The 23,561-nt window shown below is 51.1% G+C and overlaps 1 protein-coding gene across 5 annotated transcripts in view; it reads left to right on the top strand.

Annotated features, from left to right (window-relative positions):
- TRIOBP (TRIO and F-actin binding protein) overlaps positions 1–20,656 on the top strand; it is a 39,958-nt gene extending 19,302 nt beyond the window's left edge. For 2 of the 5 annotated variants that reach the window (XM_006118931.3, XM_075937188.1), the window contains 13 exons: positions 5,354–5,410; positions 5,881–5,949; positions 6,329–6,418; positions 7,464–7,573; positions 8,356–8,899; positions 9,710–9,820; positions 14,608–14,755; positions 16,123–16,234; positions 16,783–16,945; positions 17,162–17,275; positions 17,635–17,721; positions 18,881–19,044; positions 19,876–20,656. In XM_006118931.3, the coding sequence (XP_006118993.2) occupies positions 5,354–5,410; positions 5,881–5,949; positions 6,329–6,418; positions 7,464–7,573; positions 8,356–8,899; positions 9,710–9,820; positions 14,608–14,755; positions 16,123–16,234; positions 16,783–16,945; positions 17,162–17,275; positions 17,635–17,721; positions 18,881–19,042 (1,767 nt within the window). In that variant the 3' untranslated portion in view covers positions 19,043–19,044; positions 19,876–20,656. The remainder of the gene's footprint in view (positions 1–5,353; positions 5,411–5,880; positions 5,950–6,328; positions 6,419–7,463; positions 7,574–8,355; positions 8,900–9,709; positions 9,821–14,607; positions 14,756–16,122; positions 16,235–16,782; positions 16,946–17,161; positions 17,276–17,634; positions 17,722–18,880; positions 19,045–19,875) is intronic. The other 3 variants (XM_006118933.3, XM_014571469.2, XM_006118932.3) reach the window with 3 other exon arrangements.
- The last annotated feature ends 2,905 nt before the right edge of the window (positions 20,657–23,561 follow it).

The raw sequence follows: 23,561 nt of genomic DNA, 5'->3' as shown, positions 1-23,561 counted from the left end.
GCTGCTCCTGGGGATGTCTACCCCCGGTCACTGGCCTTGCAGTTCACTGGCCAGACCAGCTCCACTCACAGACATTCTCAACCGCTGGGGCTGTCTGGTCTAGCAACATCTGTGGTCCTGCCAGACCAATGATCCCAGAATTACTACTACCTGTAGTAGTGTAAACATCAAATAAGAGGACGTCTCATTAATTCTTGGGACTGCATCAGAAGACCTATTTGCTCTCTCTGGGTATATTGCTGGTTTATCAGTCCCCTCCGTGTTTTAAGAGTGCGGCGGAGCTTCAATCTGCCTGGCTGTGGTATTCCTCCAAGGCTGTTGGAATTGATTCTTTGGATAAGATTGCGTAAAGAGACTGAATCAAATGCATTACTACAGTCCAAACATGACACATGCTGTGTCCCTACCGTTTGTTAGTGGGTTTTTTTAATGCATTACAAAAGTTAGGTTTGACTGGCCAGTTATTCTTTATAAGTCCCTGCTGCTTATTGCTCATGGTTCCATTATTCTCTAATGTCCAGAGAGATCTATTACTCACCATGAAGTTCTGGGAAGCTGCAATGTGGACATCTGGTGTAATAGAATGATGCCATACTGCATCTGAGGACAAGGGGTGGGGTTGGCTAGCAACTGTGGGGCTGGCTTGGCTCAGTGGCTTTAGGATACCCTTGTTTAGTATGGGGGAGTGTATCGTGCATTGCAGCAGGTTGATTTTATGTTTCACTTCCCTCTGTCACCCACCCCCAATTCACAGCCAGCTGTGGTTCACTGGATTGGAAGGAGGAGCAGCAGGCGGGTGCTGCTGCATAGGTGCAGCCATGTCATGTGAAAAGGATTTGTGGGAGACATGTGGGGGAAGTCTGGAGTGATTTTTGGGATGAACAGCATGAACAAATAGCACAAGATTGTGGGAGAAGTTCATGTCTCCCTCCTTGTCCCACACACTGAGGCAGCTCTAAGGCGTATGCAAGACAGGAGCTGCCTAGGATGGCGGATTGAGAGCAAGCTACAGTATAACTTTTCCAGCTTGAGAAGGAGACACACACTCTGGTCTCTCACTCGGGCCTATCCAGCAATAATAGGCCCCTGTGCAAGCTAACTGTGGACTCCATTCAGACATAGTCATGTGCACGCACTTGGATCTAGTGCAATTTCAGGGTCCTAAATCACCTAAACTGTGCACCCTGCATGCATTAATGTACACCAATCTCTGCATGGGCCATGTGACTGAGAGGCTGTCTAGATGCTGCCTGGAGATAGCTTACCGCCAGGTCTGGTCTAGGGATGTAAGCAAGTAGTCACCCCGCCCCCACCCTGCTTGTTGCCTCTATCAGAAAGAGGCAGCAAGGGGAGGGGCAGGAGCCGGTGCTGGGGGAAACTGTCTTAAAAGCTGATTCCCTCCAGCACCGGGCAGAGGAGTCGGAGGCACAATTCTCCGTCCTGTCCCCCCCCCCCCCCCCCCCCCGGCGGCTTTTAATACATTTAAAAGGCAGAGCTGCAGCATGGGTTAATTAACCCTGCTGTAGCTCTGCAGTATTTCCCCCACCCCCCCATCGACTAATCAAGTAATAGATGGAAATTCCATCCATTAGCTGATTAAACGCAATTTAACATCCCTAGTCTGGTCCCCGGTGAGCTATCTTTGGATGGGGATCAGGTGCCTCCCCTGGGTAGACAGCAACCAGGTAAGTGGCATGGCTTCCCATTTGCTCCATGCCAGAGTCTTCCTGCTCCTCTCTGCCTCCCGTGCCCAGTGCCCAATCCTTTGTGTTTTTGTCCATCAGCTAACTGGGGTCTTGCTCCCTCTCTGTCTCCCATTTTATTTGCCCCAAACCAGAGAGGGTGCAGAAGGGCCAAAAAGCAATGGTCTGTATTAGGGAAGGGCACATTACAGCCCATGGGCTGAATCTGACCCACCATAATCTTGAGGGCCACCAACATCCCACAGCCCCACACACAACACAAAACAGCTGTCTGCTGGGGCCAGCATGTGTTTCTGTGTGGCTCATGCCCCTCATGGGGTAAGGGTTCTGTGTGCTGCCTGTACCCACAAGCATTGTCCAAGCAGCTCCCATCAGCCAGTTTTTGGCCAATACAAGCTGCAAGGATTGTGCCGGGGATGGGGGCAGCATGCGGAGATGCACACGATGGCCTCAGCAGCCAGCCACTTTGAGCAACATGTGGGGCTGCTGCTGGCAGGGGAGCTGCCCAAGAGTCTACTGGGCTTCTGACCAGGAACTTACCATGGGTAAGCTTCTCCTGGTCAGCGCATGTACCTGGCAACCTACCCCCTTCCACACCACAACTCCCTGCCCTAGGTCACCACACAAACACTCTGCAACCCCGCCCCAGGTCACAATTCCCTCCCAGACTCTGCAACCCTCCCCCAGGCCAGAATCCTCTCCTGCATCCCCATCCCCTGCCCCAGGTCACTATCCAAACACTCCACACTCCTGCCTAAGGTTACAACTCCCTCCCACACCCCCTCCTATCCCGTCCTCTACTCTGAGATTCTCTTAGCACCCAATCTCCATCCCAGACTCCCAAGACCCTACATTAATATCATAGGAAAAATGCAGCCCTTCACCACTTACAAATTCTTGGAGTGGCTCCCCATCCAAAATTATTGCCCACTCCAGTCTGTGCATATACATGCATGCACGCTCGCTTTCTCTTGCTCTGAGTAATCTGGCTGGGCAAGAGTCTGCCATGGCCAGCTGACCAGCATCCCAGTCCTGCGCTGTAGTGTGCTGGCAGACAAACCTGCTGGTTGCTGCGGGGACTGGCTGAATCTGGCAAAACAGGATGGGCCTCTTGCTTGAGGGCCTCTGGCTCATCAGCATGGGGGGTAAGGTCAGGAATGAGGGGAGAGTCTGGACCTTTGAGAGTGGGGCTGTGAGAAGGGACAGGCCTCTCCCCACACATCTGCAGTCTTTGTACCTCTAAACCTGACCCCAGGGTCTGTCATCTCCCTCAGGCATCCCCCTCTGTTGGGTCCTGCCCTCTCCCCCCTCCCGACCTTTCAGCCCCCATGCTGTTAGAATCCTGCCCTTGTGTCCTATCTTCCCACCCTGCCTACCCTATAATTGCTCCTGTTTTCCTTGCCCCCTCCCCATCTCGGATTATGACTTCAGTGACCCTGTATTTCCCCCTCCATTCTTCCACTCGTCTATTGTGTAGGGCTCCCTTCCCCATCTGCATGTCAAGGGCCCCCTTTCTGGCCCATTGCAGCTCCCCCTGTGTTCTAGGATGGTCTAGTCCATGTGGACCAGATTGTCCCTTGTATCCGTTCTTTGAAATGTTTCTTCTCACCCCTCAGGCCCCCAAGCATTGGTCTCTGTTCCTTACCTGCTTGAGGCTTCACCCCCTGGAGCCACCCCTGCTGTACAAACCTGGCAGCTATGTTAAGCAGCTGTTAATGTGCACAGGGTGCCTGCTGGTAGCAGGAGGGGAGTGAGCAGCGCCCTGACACACCCCTTAAGGTGGCAGGGTGTGTTGAGCCACCTCTGCCTACCCTGCTGCCTTGGTTCCAGAGGTGAAGTGGCAGCATGGGTCACCTGGCTGCAGTTTCCAAGTCTCTGCTCCCGTGTGGCATATCCCGTCCCTGCAATTGGACCTTCCCAGCCTGGGGAGACTGTGATAGGATGGGCCTGCAGCTGTAATAACAGGTGGCCCGCCCCTTCAGCCAATAGGCTGGTTGGGCTTGGGGCAGGCCTGAACTCTGTCACTGTAACCTTGGGTGTAACCCAAGAGCTCAGCCCTGGGAGATGAAACAGGAGAAAGCTTCACCCAGTCCGGCTGCGAGAGAGCTGGGCTTATGCGGCCAGTTGGCACCAGGTGGATGTTTCCTGGATTAATCAGAAGCTCTTGGAGCACTAAGTACTCGCCTGTCTCAGCTGCTCCCTCCACTACCTCCTTCCTGGGTGGAGCATGTGGCAGTTAGGGACACTCGGCAGCAGCCTATCCCAGGCTGGCAGACCTGGTACAGAGGCCTCTCAGGTACAGCTCCAATACCTCTTCTCGCCAATGCTGGCTGGCTAAGTTTAGTTACTGGGGCTTGAATGAACGGGTGCGGGGGGCATCTATGGGTGGTGGTAACTGGGCTAGTGAAAACAGCCACTGAGCCACATTCATCCCTGATGTCGCTCCCCTGAAGTCCCCGGTGCTAAAGGTGCGATGGAGTTGGCCCACCTGGCTTAGGAAAGCCAGGAAAAGCAGTTGCCCTGCAGCTCCAGCCCTAACATGAGAGGCAGAACTGGTTGCGCTGCAGCAGCAGGGTGAGGTTTGGAGGGGGTGGCACCTCCTCTCCCCTGGGTGTCAGTGCTGTGGAATAATGCTGTGGAATAGCATTTGCACATGCTGTGTAGGGTGGGGAGGCTGGGGGAGCAGTCAGGAAGTGTGTGGGGGGGGGGGGGCGGCGTTCCGTGGCCCAGAAACAACCGTCTGCATTTCAGAAAGAGGAGTTTGTTCCTGGAGTCGAGCACTGGCTCTGACTTGCCCTGTGGTCGTGAGCAAGCCTTGGGCAAGTTATTTTAACATTGCGTGTTTCCCCGTCTGCTAAACAGCGCTGATACTTACCTCGTGCACAGTCTGGGCAGTAGTGTGGTTCCTGCCTTTATTCAGTGATCCGCGGTTGGTGGCAAAGCCTGGCCCGAGGGCTTGTGGGCAGTGCTGGATTTGGAATGGGTTTTGCTAGGTTTGTGACCAAACTCCTTTCCAAACCGAGCCCAGTCAGAGGCCATGCAAGAATTTTTTTTTTCCTCCCTCCCCATCTTAAAAAATCCTGAATAAATGTCCACAAAGCATCTCGTGGAAACTTCCCTGAGCCTGCCTACCTTAGTTACTTCAACCCATCCTATAATATAATATAATTAATATAATATAATATAATTATAATTAATTATAATTATTAGAATGCCTGCCAGTGTTCCCTTTAAGCTGAGTGCTTAGGTGTCCACCCAGGAGAGATTCACATGCTGCCCAGCTGATCAGTCGAGTGCCCACAGCCAGCAGCATGTTTCTGCTGGTGGTGCATGTCCATATATACCTTGGTGCATGTAATAAAATTTATTCTGCACATGGATGGAAAAAATTAGAGAGAACATTGTCTACCGTTCACTATATGGGGACCCATCTCCTCTTTTATTTGGTACTAAAGCCACATGGGTTTGGAGAGAGGGATGGTGGACTGTCCTGGCTTGCTCATGTTTGTACCATGGGGATCCATTTTTCCCCCCCTCCTCCATAGGTCCATGCTAGACCTGGAGTTGTGGAATCTATGTCATTCCTGACCATCAAACTATTGAGTTTCAAGATGAGTTGTTAACCCCCTCCCCTGTCTATCTCTCCCCAGCCGGATCTCCTCAATTTCAAGAAGGGGTGGATGTCCATACTGGATGAGCTGGGAGAGGTAAGGTGGATGTTAGGCTCATAATACCCAGAGGGGTCTCTCCTCACCAGTCCCTATCAAAGACCCCTGTATGCCCAGAAGCTTGCTTCTCCATTGACCGAGTCCCTGTCTGGGAAAACCTGGCGAAGAGCTGCAGATTTAGGCACTCCCATTGTGGCCGAGCTCTGCCAAAGAGATTCTCTGGCTCAGGTGCCTCATTTGTTGTGTGCAGTCCAGTCGCCATCACACTGTCCATCAGACTCCTCTGGATGCTCCTCTCCCAGCTGATTGACAGAAACAGGGGAGGAGGCATCTTTGAGGGAGGAAGGGAGCAGTCAGACTTGGAAGCTGCCCTCTGAGCAAAAGGGGTGGACGGTCAGGAAGCAGAATACCCTCCCCCGTTCAACATGTTTCCTTGGTAAACTAGTCTGTTCGCTCCCCTCTCCCCCCCCCCCCCGTCTCTCCTGTCCCCTTCGCTGTTCTGTCCACAGTGGAAGAAACACTGGTTTGTGCTGACGGACTCAAGCCTGAGATATTACAGGGACTCCAACGCTGAGGAGGTAAGAATAGGATGTGCACCTTGATCTGTGGGTTCTTTCCCTGGGGTGTTGTGGGGGGACCCTTGGAGCTGCATTGCTTCCTTCCAGAGGGGAGGGTGCTTTACTCCTGGTGGAATGGGACTGCAGTAGGGTGGCAAAGCTGCTTTAGATAGCTTAGTGGCCACCTCTGGGTGCCTGGGTCTGAAAAGGCACCAAGACAAACGAAGACTAGAACGTGGGACTTCAGCTCCAGCAAAGCTGGGAAAGATGCTCTGTGGGGCCATAGTCTGAACGTGAAGCACAGAGACGCTTTCAGGCTTCCACCTGGGGTACAGGTGGCATAGAGGAAACGGCAAGGGGCTTGCTCAGAGACTCACGGGTGGTCTGGGGCTTCTTTCAGGCTGATGACCTGGATGGGGAGATTGACCTGCGCTCCTGCACAGACGTGACGGAATATGCCGTGCAACGCAACTATGGCTTTCAGATACACGTGAGTACCTGCAGCCATGCAAACTTATGCTGGGCTCCTGTTGGAGCTTGTGAGTTAAACAGAGTCAGGGCTTGTCGGGTCTTGTATGGGAGACCTCCAAGGATATCCAGGTCTGCAGGATGTAGCTAATGCTTGTCCATCTCTAGTGAATGCTGTCCTCCAGGTGGATGTGAGGAGCTGCCAGGCTACTACAGGGTGTGCTGCTCTCAGAGGCGATGACCATCCCGGACCCTGAGTGCTTGTGACCCTGTGGCAATTTTTGCAAGCACAGGAGTGTTAACCCAAAAGACCCAGGCTAATTCCAACGTGGATAACTAGATTTTTGCCTCCTTTGTGCAGTTTTAGTGGAACAGCTAGAAATGGAGTTTTTCTTCAGTCGTTTTCTGTCCTGAACTTCTGGGTACTCTTGCCCTGTGCTATTATCAGTACACCTGCTACCAAGAGTGTCAGCTTGTGACCAATGTCACAGCATACCAGCTACTTATTCCACTGATTGTAATCCTCTGCTACCTTGTATGTTCTCACCACCAGCACCAACACCAGCTCTGATCCACCTGGTGTATCTCATAATGTACTTAGTCCCTGCCCTGAAAGTCTTACAATTGGTCATGTTCTCTGTACCGTACTTGGCACAATGGGGGCAAGACTTCTAGGAGCTGCTGTAATACAAGTCATTCATTTCTGTGGGCAGGAGTTGAGCTGTGTGCGTGTAGCTTAGTTCTGAAGTGATACAGGGATGCTTGGGGTTAGAACAGGGGTGGGGGAACCTCAGGGCTGGGAGCTGAAGGCAGCCCCCAATTTGCCTGGATCCTGGCCCCTGAGGTTCAGGGAGGGGGCCTTCTAGCATTGTGACAGGAGAGCAGAGAGGGGCTGTAGAGACCCTGTTGGTGGCTGTTCTCCAACTCTGGAAGGCAGGTTTCTCCCAGCTCCACTTGGAGGCACGCCCTGTGAGTGGGTATTTCCCCTCTTCCAGGCTGTAGCCTGCTATGTTGTGCTATGTCAGCAGGGAGGGTGGGCTGAGCCCCCTTTGACATCTCCCTTTCAGACAAAGGACTCCACCTTCACCCTGTCAGCAATGACCTCTGGGATCCGGCGGAACTGGATCGAGGCGCTGAGGAAGAACGTGCGCCCAGCCACTGCACCAGATGTCACAAAGTAAGTACATCTGGAAACATCCTCCTCCTCCTCCCCCTCCCCCCTACCCAGGTGGCTCGGGCCACCCTCTGTGTCAGCATGTTGGCCACAAGCAGGCAGTCCCTTCTGGAATGGGAGAAGGGGTCTTGTCTTCCCACTCCCACCTGGGCATGGGAGGAGCTTCTTTGCCAGTCATGTTTGCTTGCAACAGTGATACACATGAGGGTATCCTGGGGGCATGCAGTCTGACCGTGTCAGTGGGTGAGTGTGGGAGGACGAACTTGGGGGTGTGGTACTCAGGGCCCTGCTGGGTGACTTAAAAGCAGATCCTTTGAAGAGTGTGGGGGCGATGGTTGGCTGCTTCCCAGTGTCCCAGTCCCTGCACCAGCTTTATGTCATATAAGAGAGTCTGAAGAAACAGGCAACACAGAGCTTGAATTTGCCTTTCTCCTTGCACACCCAAGGGGACCAGGGAGAGTCCCATTAGGGCAAAGGGGGGCACTCGAGTGCACAGCTGGTGGGCTCTGTTCTAGAGACTGGTACTCAAGCTCTGATCAAAATGCATGTTGCTAGAACTGGGCCTGGTTCTGCCCTCCCTACAGGAAGTCTGTTCCTGTCACAAAGCCACTGGGAAGTTTGGCTTGACAGGCTGGCCATGCTTGGGATGTTCCTCGGACTGGAATAAGCCAGGGGTGTGGCCAGAGGTCAGGTTTGCAGGGCCTTGGCAGGAGCGTTGTGTGAGTTGTTGGCACAGTGCCTGCCGGCGCTGCGTGTCTCTCATGCCTTCGTGCTCTGATTCTCAGGCTGTCTGACTGCAATAAGGAAAACGCCTTCCGCAGCTGCGTGTCCCAGAAAGGATCCCTCCGATCAGAGGAGCAGTGGCCAGGCTTGGGGTCGGAGGTTATCTCCAAGGGCGGTAACCGGAAGGCAGATGGGCCGCGCCACGTCTTTGACTACGTGGAGCTGTCTCCCTTGAATCAGGGGTCCCCGCAACGGACAAGAGGCAGTTTGAAGGGGATCTCTGACCGAGCCACCAAGCAGGAGGACCTGGAACGGGACCAGGCTCTGCGCTTTGAGGAAAGGAGGAAGTGGTTTGAGGCTCCTGACCCTGGGGTCCTGCAGGGTGACAGTCCAGCAGGGGCCCTCTCTTGGAAGGCGTGCGAGCAGGAGCCACTGGGGCCTGCCCTGTCCGAGGACCAGCGCAGTCGACTGAATGAAGAAATTGAGAAGAAGTGGCTGGAGCTGGAACGGCTGCCCCTGAAGGAGTCTAAGCGCATTCCCCTGATGACGCTCCTGAACCAGAGCAAGGGGGGCCATGGTGACACAAGGGAGGCTTTGGAGAAAGAGGTAAGAGCTGTCTGGTTTTGAGGCCTCACTTCCTCCTACCTAGGTTGTGAGATGGTGTCTCCCCCTTATTCCCAGACTTTAAGCCAGGGCCTCTGCAGAGGAGTTGGCTGAAGTGCCGGGGACACAGGAAGCCCCTTGTTACGCCAACTGCTCCCATCTCCAGCCCTCTATGGGAAGGGAAAGCAGCCCCATTTGCCACCACTGGGTCAGAAGAACTCCTGCTTCTACAGCAGGTTGATACACCCTTCCTTGAGACCCACATTTGAGGAGCATTTTATCAACATATCCAAGACCCCAGGCCAAGCTCAATATACACTTTTGCAATGCTATTGGCTTAACTGGAGTTGAGCCTGTTTATGCTGGGGATGCCCAGTCCTCTTGTCCTGCCCCTCCAAAGAGGAGGTTAACCTGATGAACTAAGCTGCGGCAGCAGTGAGTGTGTTGCTAGTGATGGCCGTGAACCGCTTGTGCCAGATGCTACCAGCATGTTGCCTTTAGAGTAGGGATGGGCAAGATACAGCCTATGGGCCCTGCCTCTTCTGGGGGTGGTGATCCCCTGGCAAAAATTATTGCCCACCCCACTCTAGAGGACAGCATGGCTCACTCTTAGCTGCCCATTTGCTGGGTTTGTCCCACCGGGTGCCCACTCCTTTCCCTGGATAAAGGAGTGCCCATAAAGTGTCACCTTTGACTGGCCTCGCCCCCAAGCTTCTGGCTGAGACTCCTCTGGCTGAGATACAGGTGGCTAATTCCAAATCGGAGCTTTTTCTCTCATGGCGGAGTCAATGTTGTTCTGCTTTCCTGGTGCAGGTCCAGTCCCTGAGGGAACAACTGGAGTCGTGGCGTGCCCGGAGCGAGAGCCTTCGTGACACAGGAAAGTCCTCTGGAGATGTCCCTTTGCCCCAGGGCTTCATTTCCCAGGTGAGGGGTAGTGGTGCCAGCAATGGGCCAGAAACCTTACTTTGCCTTGGAGTTTAGGGCTGTGTTGCTTGAAGGGTTAAGTCTCCCCACATGTTAATGCTAGGGAGACTGGCTTGGCTTGGCTCGGCCATCCACCTACCACCCTCTCTCCTCCCCCCCCACCCGCTGGGGGAATGGGCAGGTTTAGATGTATTAAGATTCCCATATGAAGAAGCAAAATTGATGAGAGGTCCCAGGCACGTTACAGATAAATACATGGAGGATAGGTCCATCATCCCTGCTAATAGCTGTTGGTGTCTCTAGTCTTTGTTTGCCAACCAGCTAGGAATAGGAGACAGGTTGGATCACATGACCTATTGGGCACCTGGTATTGGCCACTGTTGGCAGACAGGATACTGGGCTGGATGGACCCTTGGTCTGACCCAGTATGGCCGTTCTTATGCATAGTTTGAGGCATGGTTACGCCATAAAAGTGTTCAAGGACATAGGTTTGAGCAGAGTCCTTGCCAACTTGGTTCCATTTAAGTTATTAGGCTGCCCTGTGTATCGCTCGAGCCAGGAGGTACCATGTTGTAGCAGGGTCCTGCTTGGCTGTAGTGTAGATAGTTGTTCAGTCTCTTAAATAGTGGGTGGTTTGGTTCAAACTCATGAATTATTCTTTCCTTTATGAGCTGTAACTGTCTCTGGGTGTTTTCTGAGTTTGCAACTCTTGTTGGCCACAGATCATTGTTTCTGGCCAATGGGAGGTGGTAAGAATCAGGACACAACTTCCCACAGCTCCATTGGCTGGGAACAGTGATCTTCTGCCAATGGGATCAGCAGGCAGCTGTATTTATGGATGCATAGGTAAATATAGCCTCACCAGAGGCTAATCCTGGCCAACTGTCAGGCCCACAGGCCACTTATAGACACCCTGTTCTAGACCATCTCTGGAGATTTTAGACAATGACGGAGATTCAACAACCTCGCTAGGCAATTTATTCTAGTACTTAACCTTGACAGGAAGTTTTTCCTAATATCCAACCTAAACCATCCTTGCTGCAATTTAAGCCCGTTGCTGCTTGTCCTATTCTTAGGGGTTAATGAGAACGCTTTTTTTTTCTCCCTCCCTCCTCATAACAAACTTTTAAGTACTTGAAAACTGTTATCATGCCCCTTTGAGTTGTCTCTTCTCCAGACTAAACAAATTCAGTTCTTCATAACTGGCTGGATAACAATTCTCAGAGAGTAGTTATTAACAGTTCACAGTCATGCTGGAAGGGCATAACAAGTAGCGTTCTGCAGGGGTCTGTTTTGGGACCAGTTCTGTTCAATATCTTCATCAACAGAGAATATGTGTATTAAGTTTGCAGATGATAACCCCTCCCAGCTTGGTGAAACTGCTTTGGAAGATAGGATCATAATTCAGAATGGATCTGGACAAACTGGAGACATGGTCTGAAGTAAATAGGATGAAGTATAATAAGGACAAATGCAAAGTACTCCACGTAGGAAGGAACAATCCATTTCACACATACGGAATGGGAAGTGACTGTCTAGGAAGGAGCACTGCAGAAAAGGATCTAGGGGTCATAGTGGACCACAGGCTAAATATGAGTCAACAGTGTGACACTTGCAAAAAAGGCAAACATGATTCTGGGATGCATTAACAGGAGTGTTGTGAGCAAGACACGAGAAGTCATTCTTCCGCTCTACTCTGCGCTGGTTAGGGCTCAGTCAGAGTAATGTGTCCAGTTCTAGGTACCACATTTCAAGAAAGATGTAGGAGAAGGTCCAGAGAAAAGCAACAAAAATGATTAAAGAGCTAGAAAACATGAACTATGAGGCAAGGCTGAAGGAATTTGGCTTCTTTAGTTTGGAAAAGAGAAGACTGAGAGGGGACATGATAGCGGTTTTCAGGTATCTAAAAGGGTGTCACAGGAAGAGGGGGCGGGAATTGTTCTCCTTGGCCTCTGATAAGACAAGAAGCAATGGACTTAATCTGTAGCAAGGGAGGTTTAGGTTGGACATTAGGAAAAACCTAGGTCAGGTTTGTTAAGCACTAGAATAAATTACCTAGGGAGGTTGTGGAACCTCCATCACTGGAGATATTTAAGAGCAGGTTAGACAGACACCTGTCAGGGATGATCTAGACCAGCGGTCCCCAACGCAGTACCCGTGGGCGCCATGGCACCCGCCAGGCCATTTCTGTGCGCCCGCCGAGTGATCGGGGCCGGCCCCACCCCCTGGCGTGTAGGCGGTGTCAGCCCCTGGGCGCGCAGCTTATGGGTGTCCCTGCCCCCGGGTGCACAGCGCAAGGGCTGTGCTGGCCCCTGGGCATGTGGCACAGGAGTGGTGCCAGCCCCAGGTGCGCGGTGCATGGGCGCTACCAGCTCCTGGGTGTGCGGCGTATGGGTGTCCCCGCCCCTGGGCATGCGGCACAGGAGTGGCGCCAGACCCGGGGCTTGCAGCACATCAGCTGTTCCAGCCCCAGGTGGGCGGCATATGGGTGTCCCCGCCTCAGGCATGTGGCACAGGAGCAGCACCAGCCCCGGCAGTGCAACATATGGGTGGCCCTGCCCCCGGGCACATGTGTGGCCCCACCCCCAGGCGCCCGGCAGCCCCAAAAGTTTTGGAACCACTGATCTAGACAGTGCTTGGTCCTGCCATGAGGGCAGGGGACTGGATTTGATGATCTCTTCAGGGCCCTTCCAGTTCAAGTATTCTGTGACTCAATCTTCCTGATCGGTCACATTTTCCAGACCTTTAATCATTTTTGTTCTCTGGACTTCTTCAGATTTGTCCACATCTCTCTCCTGAAATGTGGTGCCCAGAACTGGACACAATACTCTACTTGAGGCCTAATCCGTGTAGAGTAAAGCAGAAGAATTACTTCTCGTTTTTCTTGCTTACAACATTCCTGCTAATACACCCTAGCCTAGAATGATGTTTGTGATTTTGTTGCACACAAAAAAAGTGTTAACTGTTTGGCTCACATTTACCTTGTGATCCACTATGACCCTCAGATTCCTTTCTGTAGAATGACATCCTAGGCAGTCATCTCTCATATTGCACATGTGTAACTGAGCCTTCCTAAGTGCAGTACTTTGCATTTGTCCTTATTGAATTTCATCCTGTTCACTTCAGACCATTTTCCAGATGATTTTAATTCTATCCTCCAAAGCACTTGCAACCCCTCCCAGCTTGGTATCATCTTCAAACTTTATAATTGTATTCTGTGCTGCTATGAAATCATTAATGAAAATATTGAACCGACCTGGGTCCAGAATTCATTCTGTGCTGCTCAGAATCTGTCCCTAATTTTATCATACTAATGTGGCGCCAGTTAGGCATGTAAAGAAAATGAATAGAATCTTTCCAAGTGACCTACTCCAGTACCTTCCTTATTAGCAGCTAAAGGCATAATCACCAAGTCACTGAATTATTGCAAGTGATCTGTTAGCTCTGCCACTGAGGGAGCCCATCTACCTTAACTAATACAGCTTGTTAGAAGCAGTCCTGTGAGGCTGATAAACATTATAAGCCACAGTTCACATGATGCAAAGAGCCTTAATCAACTTCCCTAATCAGCCCTTGATGAGACATTTTGTAATTTCTGGGTCCAAACTGCCCCTCTAAAGGATGGCTTTGTCTCCTTCCCATTAACCTGTCTGTTTGATAGACAATTTCTGGGCAAATTGCAGGGGACACACATTTTGTCCCTTTGAGGATCAAATTAATAACTTTCCTGGAGCCAATGGATTGTGTAACTCAAAGTGGATCAAATAGCAGCTGCCCTTGCTCTAGTACCAGCTGCAAACTACAGGTCTCAGGATGCAGTGCTGTATCTTAATGTGAGCAGCGTTTCCCAAAAGTGTGATCTGGGTTTAGGGAGTGCAAGGGGCAGCAGGAAAAGGACTGCGGGGCTGGGGGAGGAGAAGCAGCCTGGCCTCTTGGCTGTCCACTGAGACTCTGAAGGACCCTTTTGAATGAAATTCTCTAGCTGTTATGGTTTCAAAGGAAACCTTAAAAATAACCATGCTGAAATGATGCAGCGACATTGCCTGAATTTGCATAAAGCCTGGAGCAGTAGCTCAGAGTTACTTAACTTAATTTCAGTGAGTACCAACTCCTGTGCCAATGAGGATATTTTGAAAGTCGGTGTTCATCTCTTTGCACCTCAAACCTGGGGGTGCAGAGAGTATCCTATTATGAATGTCTGCTCATCTGTGTTGAGTATCCACTCTTCGGGGAGGGCCTTTAGCAGCAGATGGCTGCATTGAAAGAGGCTGCAGTTGGTTTCCTTTTTCTTCGAGACAGCTTAGCTTTCAATAGTTGGGGGAATGTTGCATCAACCTGCCCAGCTTTAAGACTAAAGGCATCAGGCAGTGTGGCCTAATGTAGAGAACCCTGAATTGAGACTTGGAGGTCAAGGCTCTGTTTCCTGCTCTGCAACTCATCTGCTGGGTGACCTTGGGAAAGTCACCTCTCCTGTCTGTGCCTCAGTTTCCCCATATGAGAAACCGGGGATGATGCTTTAAACAAGCACTTTTTAAGATCTAAGAATGAAGAGCCTTATTTAACGTCTTTTTAAGAACACGAAGATATCTCACTCCCACCCTGTTTTGAGAGTGTATTATCCTGGTGCGTCCTCTCTGGTACAGTATTGGTAGTTGGCCTGAACGGTGCTTGCTGCTGTTATGCATAGCAAATGCCAGCCCAGTCCTACAGTATCTTACTACATCTCTCTGTGTCTCGGTCCTAGTCCCCTTCACCTGTTTTTCTTACTCCCCTCTTCCGCATGGCAGGAGGCATGTGAGCGCAGCTTGGCGGAGATGGAATCTCTTCACCAGAAGGTCATGTCAGAGCTCCAGCGGCACCATCAGTGGGAGCTGGAGCGGCTGCGGCAGGAGAAGGAGCGACTCCTGGCTGAGGAGGCAGCAGCTACGGCCGCAGGTAAGCATGAGAGCCCAAGTGCCTCTAGACATAGGGGAGATGGGATTCTTGGTGGACAGAGTGGCCATTTCTCCTCTTTCAAACTTTCCTTGGAGTCTGCTTGCCTCTTCCCTTGGAATCCCTGAGCCCTCCCGTTCCCGGAATGTCTCTTGGGTCTCTGTTTTGGAACTCATTCTAGCAGTGCTCCTCCAAAGCACTGAGCATCTTTGGCTCCTGTTGACCTTAGGAGGTAGCAGCCTCGCTGGGACCAGTCCACATGTATAAAGCACAAGATTGCCTTCCTGCAGCACTACGGCTCTGTGGTCCAATAGATAAGGCATTGCTCTGGGAGTTGGAGTGACCTAGGTTCTAGTCCCAGGTCTGCCACTCACCTGCTAGCTGACTTTGGCAAGTCACTTCCCTTCTATACTTTTGGTCCTCCCCTGACTTTATAAATCCTTTGGTAGGGACTATCTGTGTATGTACAGCACCTACATCTTGGCTGAAGCTTCTCTTTCATTGTAGCAGTCATCTCTGTGTCTTACTGCAGCCCTTCCCCTTTAGACTCTGCAAGGGGCTGGGGGCTGGCTGAGATCCAAATCTGAATGAATGAGAACTTTGAAAAGACACATGGGTGAGAAACGCTGTGATGAATATTTCTCACCCCCACCCCCATCTGTCATGTTCTTTGAGGCCTCCTTGGCCCCAAAGCTCCAAGAAGCCTGTGCTGTGTATATGCCCCCGTGCTGCTAACTCTCTCTCTGAATAGGCTGCTGCATCCCTTCAATGGGCTCAGAATAAGTCTGGGAAAACACCATATCTAGGGAGGTGGGTATGGGAAGGGAGGTGGTGAATGCGTAGCTTCACTAGCAGGGACCAGCAAGACAGTTACAATGTCCTTCACTTGTTAGCCGAATACATGGTCACGTGGCTGAGTATTCCAGGCACGTATGAGGCAGGGTTTCTCTCCTTCTGTCTATAAACCCAGCCACCTGGATGGGAGATGTTATTGCATTTATAAAAAGCAAGACCTGTGCCCCAGAAGCCCTCTTCCCCACCCCCTCCTCCCCTCACTTGCACACACATGTTGGGAGTTGGCCTTAACCTCCACGGAGGAAAGGGAATCTCTGCACTGCCACAGGAAGCTTCTGGCTGCAGTATCGCTCGGGAGCAGTATACGGGCTGCCTGCTGTGGCTTGGGATGGTAGGAGTTGGTGTGGAGCAGATGCCTGGGACAGAATGGAGGAAGAAGGAAACTTGAAGCTGTGGTTGGTGGGAACGAGGGCTCAAGATCTGCCTCTCTTCTCCCACACCCTCGGTGCTGAGCTGGAGCGTGACACAGTCTTTCAGGACACTTACTCCACATTTCCTCTTCTCCCACTCACTAGCAATCGAAGCGCTGAAGAAAGTGCACAAGGAGGAGCTGAACAAGGAGGTGGGCAGGACACGCCATGTCCAGCTGGGCGGGTCAGGTTCAGAGGCTCTCCGGAGACAGCACCAGTAAGGAGTCTCTACACAGTCCCTTCTGCCCTGTCCAAGTTCCATGCATGTTAGGGTGCTTTTTAGACAGCACTTGCTCAGTGGAGCAAGGGGCAGGGTGTGATCCCCTTCAACATTGGGCTGAAAGGTGGATTTTTATATTCTAATCCACTAAACCTTCCAGCTAGGCTAGAAGCCAATGCTGGCTGCCTCCGGGGAAGGGGCCACTGAATGGGCACAATGGCCTGAGCTGCTAACCATGAGAGCAGAACATCACCTCCCTCTAATGGAGAGCTCAGGGAGGAACCAACAAGCAACTGTGTCTCCTTCCTTCTCCCTTCGAATGTTTTGCTTCTTTCCTCTCCCAGCTTCAGCGGGCCCCTTCCTCTGATTACTAGCTGCTTGGGGAGTGGGGCTTCTGAGTAACAGTGGTGGCATGGGTGTCTCCATGTGAGTGTGGGCAGGGGCAGTGAGTGGTGTCTAGCCAGGGCAGAGGGCAGTGATGGTGAGAGATCAGGCCCCGGAAGGGGACTAGGGGAGCCCTTTCTCTGAAGTCCTGTTCTGGGCAGCAGGTCGGATGTGGACTCTCTGAAGCGGGAGCTGCAGGTTCTCTCAGAGCAGTACTCCCAGAAGTGCCTGGAAATTGGTGACCTCACCCAGAAAGCAGATGAGCGGGAGCAGATGCTGCAGCGCTGCCAGCAAGAGGGGAAGGAGCTGCTCCAGCAGAACCAGGCAAGAGACACGCTTACCCAGAGGGCTGAGTCTTATGTACAGCAGGCTGGGAGATCCCAGGGTTATGTTGACCCTGGGGCCAGGAATCCCTTACCAAATAAACTGCTGTCCAAAGCCAAGTAGGAGATGGACCCTGTAAGCTGGAGTTGGGGGAGGGGAATGCATCTGCCCATGGACACATGCACAGTCCCCTGATGACTCTGATCTGGTCCCCAGGAGTTGCAGAAGTGTCTATCTGAGGAGATCCAGAGGTTACGGACCTTCATCGCCTCCCAGGGCACGGGGGATGGGGCCTTGCACAACAACGAGAGGAGCTCCTGTGAACTAGAGGTAAAGAGGCCTGCTGGTGCTGCTTGGCCCTCTTCTGCAGCAGGCCCAGCTGCCAGTGGCGTGCACTGGACACCCAACGTTCAACCCGGCTGCCTGCCCTGCAGTACTGGCTCTGTTGGATTTCAAAAGAGCAGCAAGGTGCGCGGTGGACTTGGTTAATCTGACGCCTTCAGGGGGCACGAACTCGCATGAAGCAGAGGAGCTGATGGCACAGGCTTCCCTCATGCAGCTTTGCCACTGCATTTCAACTCTAGATCTGTAGCACTTCCTGGCTCTCCCTTCCTCACTCCCTCCAACACACTGCAATGATACCGTGCGTCTCAGAGCAGTCCCTGGAGTGTCTCTTCTCCTCCTCACAGGTGCTGCTTCGAGTGAAGGAGAACGAACTCCAGTATTTGAAGAAAGAGGTTCAGTGTCTAAAAGAGGAGCTTCAGATGATGCAAAAGGTACCATTTCCTGAGAGCCATTTTCTCATTTCTGGGGGCTCATTGACTGAGGGGAGGGATGGAAAGACTTCACGAAGTTGGAGCCAAGACCAGGGAAATCATATGGAGCATGAAACCTGAGCGGGAGTGGTTTGGGCCTGTAAGTCGCCCCATCCACACCTAGGCCCTCCTCACCATTATTTCCCCATCTCCCTCACTATGGTGTTGCCAGGAGAGAAGATGAAGCTTTCCTGAGAGCCCTAGTGCTCCCTTCCCTGGCCATCAGTGTAGGTGCTATGTCTGTTTCTGTTTTAACTGTTCTGAGTGAGGTGGCTTTCACCACTTCCTCTCTTAAGAGACTTTCACAACTGAATGGGTCTCACCATAAAGGGAACTCTTCTAAGATCCAGCCAATGTCCCATTGCTCTGAGTCACAGCCCCACTACCCTCCTGGTGACACAGCTGTCTACTCCCCTACTTCCAACTCTGAATCCACACACCGCTTCAGAGGGGTAGCTGACTTAGTCTGTAACTGGAAAAAACTTAAACAACAAATAGTCTAGCAGCACCTTAAAGACTAACAAAACACGTAGATGGTATCCTGAGCTTTCGTGGGTACAAGAAAACCCACTTCTTCAGATGAATGGAGTATTAAAATCCAGTTCCAAAATAAATAGGGGACGGGGTGGGGGAAGAAGAAAGGGGGAAAAATAGTGAATTAGAGTGTTCATGTTACATGAAGCTGGTTCCCTATTAATTTTGGAACTGGACTTTTAATATTGCATTCATCTGAAGAAGTGGGTTGTACCCACAAAAGCTCATGATACCATCTACATTAGTTTTTAAGATGCTGCTAGATTATTCATAGTTTAAGTTTTTCCACATATAGCTGAACAGCTTGCAGGAACCTGCCCTTCCGGTCCATAATGGCTTGTCGCTCCATAGCTGCCCAGTCCTCTCATTTCAGCCTCTTCTCCACCTTTCTCTGAACTGCCAGTCTGAGTTGCTCTCCATGGATGCCATGCGTGTCCCATCTTGTAGGGGTCTGTATTGTGCTCCCACTGCTGGCCTGGCTGGCTGAGACTCAAACGCTTAAGTCTTGCTTTCCTCCTGGTGGCGGCTGCCCTCCCCTGGGATGAACACCAGGCACTGGGTGGTGACTCCTCACCTTCCTCTGCAGGATAAGAGATTTGCCTCAGGGAAATACCAGGATGTCTATGTGGAGTTGAACCACATCAAGCTGCGCTCAGAGCGGGAGATTGAGCAGCTGAAGGAGCACCTGCGCCTGGCCATGGCAGCTCTGCAGGAGAAGGAGACGCTGTGTAACAGCATCAGCGAGTAGAGGTGAGCCGCCACGAGCTAGCTGCATTGTACAAGAGCCCACCCACAGCACAGATGAGTGCACCTTATGGGCCAGCGCGGGAGGGAGGGGTTTGCAGTTCCTCCAGCACCAGGGAGGAACTCTAGGGCGAGGAAGGACTGGCCTTGTAATGGGATCCTAGGCAAGGGCTCTGTTCTCTGTGTTGCTAGCCCATTAAGTCTGTTCCAAAAGTTCCCATTTAGCCAAACCCTCCCCCTCCACTGAGACTCTGGGCCTCTCCTGACAACAGTACGGTGAAGGCAGAGGAGGGGGATTAAACTGGGAGCCGGTTCCGCTTGCTGGGTCATGTCTGCTCAGCTGTGACTCAGGAGCCAGCGCTGTCATGTGTGGTGCTTGCTGGATCTGATCCAAGGGAAACTTTTTCCCTCCTTTGTGGTTTCTCTTCTTGCTGGGACCGCTCAGCACAAAGGAACCCTCCTGCTCTCTAGGCCCTGCTTGCACCTACTGGTGGTGCTTGTGGGGTGTGAGAGCAACTTGGTGAGGAGAGGAAGCAGTAACGCCCAAGTGCTGCTCTGTTGCCCCTTTTCTGGTAAGGGGATTGTTGCCTGCACAGCTGCCAAACAGAGGCACCAATGTGCATATGGGAGGGGTCCCTGACCTGTCCCTGCCCACCAGGGGATCTGATTGGCTGTGGGCCCACACTGCTGCAGTACAAGTAGTGCCACTAGCTGGAGTCTCAGAGTATATGACCCTCCCCTGGATTTGACGAAGTCCCAGAGTTCTGGGGCATAGTGGCTCTGAAGTTCTTTAAGCCACTGGTCTTGATTTTTATTTTTTTTTAATTTCCTCCTTAGGTTTGTTTTGCTCCATTCCTCACTTATGGGGCGGGGGTGGCTGCATCCCATCCATTAACACCCCTTTGAGGAAACCAGCTCCCATGTCTTTCACCAGTCCCCATCCCATGCCTCTGCATATCTGAGCACATCGTTTGGACTGGCTCCTACGTGCACCTTCTTCAGGATTTTATATGTGAAAAGATATATTTTAAAGATACGTCACTTTTTTTGTTTGTTTTTTGTTTGTTTTTTGTGGGTGGGGAACATTTTAAATCTACAATATCTTTTAACCAGCAGCTGAAGACAGAAGAAACACGGATGTCGCTCCTGCCTCGAGCACTCTTTGCAGGGTGCATCCATGGGGCCTTGGGGTGGCCCTCTCCCCTTTTACCCCACACCTCCAAACTGCTTTGTGAGCCTGCATGGATGTGCTGGAAGGACCATGCACCATGAGACACAATGTGGTTAGCCATACGGGAGAATCCGTGTTCTGCACAAGTGCTCCTGGACCTCTGCAAAAAGCGATGTTGGATAGAGCGCATTAAAGCCTTTGGGGACTGTACTCTCACTCTGGGGACTGTATTGAAAGCAGGTTGCTGTACCCATGAACCATGTCTGTCCTAGGGCAAGGCCAGTCCCTTGGAGGTTTTGGAAGAATCTGTCTCTGCTAGCATACTCCCAAGGAGGAGTAGGGGACTCTACCTGTGCCACTGCTGTGTCTGCCGGAGCCAAACAATGAAGGCAGCGGCTGCCCTTCTCCACCATTAATAGTTTAACTTAATAAAATCTTCAGCTATCAGAGGGGAATAGATTATTGTGTCCTCACAGAGCAGAACTGTCCCTCTCCCCAGCACCCTTTAACCTTCATGGGGGGGGGGCTCTCCATGCCTACCAAATATGTGGAAGGCTGGGTTGCAGATCATGACTGGAGGATAGGGCCTCTTCTGCCTTGCCTAGATCTGGCAGAATGCTAGGAACCATTTAAAAAAAGGATAGAGAATATCTTCTGGCCTCGATGTAAATCCATGGTACACCCACAACTTGAATACTGTGTACAGATGTGGTCACCTCATCTCAGAACAGATATATTGGCATTGGAAAAGGGCAACAAAATGATTCGGGGTTTGGAACGGGCCCTATATAAAGAGAGATTAAAAAGACTGGGCCTCTTTAGCTTAAGAAAGAGGAGACTAAGGGGGGGGGGATATGCTAGAGGTCTATAAAATCATGACAGGTATCAAAGTGAATAAGGAAAAGTTATTTATTTGTTCTCATAACATAAGAACTAAGGGTCACCAAATGAAATTAATAGGTTTAAAAGGAAGTTTTTCTTCATGAAGCAGAGCCAGCCAGCGGAACTCCTTGCCAGAGGATGTTGTGAAGACCAGGAATTTAACAGGGTTCAAAAAAGAACTAGATAAATTCATGGAGGTTAGGTCCATCAATACTTATTAGCCAGAAAGGGTAAGAATGGGGAGTTGGAAATGGATGACAGGAAATAGATCACTTGATGATTACTTGTTCTGATCATTCCCTCTGGGGCATCTGGCATTGGCCACTGTTGGGAGACAGGATACTGGGTTAGATGGATCTTTGGTCTAACCCAATATGGCTGTTCTTATGGGAAGTGGTGATTAGACTGAGAGCCAGCAACTGGGGAGGGGAAGGGGTGGGTGGGCTTCCTTCACTACCCAACTCTGCTCAGCTGCTAGCCCCCTTGCTTATATCCTGCCTCCAAGCTGGAAAGTGCTGTATGCATTCCTATGGGTGTCCCCAAGTCAGCACAGCTATAGAGGAACAGGTAGGATGGTACATGGGGCAACCATGCCACAATGGATTGTGACTTATTGCTTTGCTTCTGTTTTAGCCCATTCAGCTCCACCTTCTATTCTGGAAATAGCAGCCCACTAAGTGCAGCAGATACTGCTGCCTTAAATGCTGCAGTCAGAAGCAACTATATGGAGGGCAGGGGCTCAGGTGGTTTTTAGGCTCACTAGCACCAGCTGGTGGAAGAACCAGTTTTCACTTTCCTGCAGACATTTCTGCTGCTGGGGCAGCGCCTGTGCTGAGTGCAAGAACAAAACCAGGTAAGAACTTGAACAGTTGTGGGTGTCCTCGATACAGTCACCTGGAAATGGTCTGATTTCCCAGAATGCACCAATTCGAGTGGTTGCTCATGTCCATTCCATGTTAAGTGTGAGCTTGCTAAATTCACTGGTGCCAGAAATTTTCCCTCGGTAGCATCCATAGGGGGCCAGCTCTGGTGCCCTCTGGGGTAGTGTGCATACATCACGGTATAAGGGGCGTCGCTGGCACCCATCACCCTCTTCCTTCTTGCTGCTACTGCCAGTGCTGGTACATCTGCTGCGTCGGCTAGCCTTGTTGCTTCATTCTGAGTTATACCTTTTCCCTGGTAAGATGCTCAAATAATTATCCGTTAGCATGTTAGTTGTTTTTCTTAGCTAGTACCAAATGGGACTCTGTCTCGGGACAGGACATATTTCAACCTCAGGCTGTGAGCCCTGTCATCTGTGCAAGCATGCCAATGAGCAACCGTCACAGTGGTTGGTGTCTGGGCAAGGGGCACGCAAGTGACAAAAGGAGAAGAGCTGAGAACCATGATGGACAGCTTGGCATCTCGGCTGAGGCCTGAATCCCAGACAAACCTGCTAAACGCCACCAGTCTTTGAGGTCCCACAATAAAGACTTGTGCCACCGGGACGGAGCAACTGGTGCCACACAAAGAAGGATGGCCGGGCTATGCTGTCTTAGTTGCCTCTTACCCAAGCAGGAGTTCTTGGCACCAGGACAAAGCCACCACTAGGCATACCATTCACATCTTCAGCACTGCAATGGGTGCCCCTGGTCATGAGGTCGGTGGCCAGCACCTGGATACCTCTGCAATCCCTGGGGGTATGTCTAAACTACGTTCTATTTGCATAGTCCAATCTCACTTTCGAAAGCAGAGCTTTCAAAAGTGAAAGTCTGGATGTGTGGGGTTTTTTTTTGTTTGTTTGTTTGTTTGTTTTTGTTTTTTTTCCAGGAAAAGACCTTTTTTCAAAAACCATGTAAACCTCCATTTTTGAGAGAGTGGTTTTTTGATTTTTTTTTTTTAACCCGCATCCAGCCTACTTTCACTTTCTAAATATAACTTAGATAGGGCCACGATAAGGTGGGTGCATAATTGGCTTGATAACCGTAGTCAGAGAGTTGTTGTTAACGGTTCTAAATCCTGCTGGAAAGGGATAACAAGTGGAGTTCCTCAAGGGTCTGTTTTGGGACCTGTACTGTTCAATATCTTCATCAATGATGTAGATACTGGGATAGAGAGTACGCTTATTAAGTTTGCAGATGATACCAAACTGGGTGGGGTTGAGACTTCTTTGGAGGATAGAGACATAATTCAAAATGACCTTAGCAAGTTAGAGAAATGGTCAGAGGTAAACAGGATGAAGTTTAATAAAGAGAAATGCAAAGTGCTCCACTTAGGAAGGAACAATCAGTTCCATACATACAAGATGGGAAGCGACTGTCTAGGAAGGAGCATGGCGGAAAGAGATCTAGGGGTCATAGTGGACCACAAGTTGAATATGAGTCAACAGTGTGATGCTGTTGCAAAAAAAGCAAATATGATTCTAGGTTGTATCAACAGGTGTGTTGTAAGCAAAACTCGTGAAGTCATTCTGCCGCTCTACTCTGCACTA

This window comes from Pelodiscus sinensis, chromosome 1 (genome assembly GCF_049634645.1).
Source record: "Pelodiscus sinensis isolate JC-2024 chromosome 1, ASM4963464v1, whole genome shotgun sequence".
In the NCBI taxonomy this organism is placed as follows: domain Eukaryota; kingdom Metazoa; phylum Chordata; order Testudines; family Trionychidae; genus Pelodiscus; species Pelodiscus sinensis.
The sequence above is the reverse complement of the archived record's forward strand: the minus strand, read 5'-3'. Positions and strand labels throughout refer to the sequence as shown.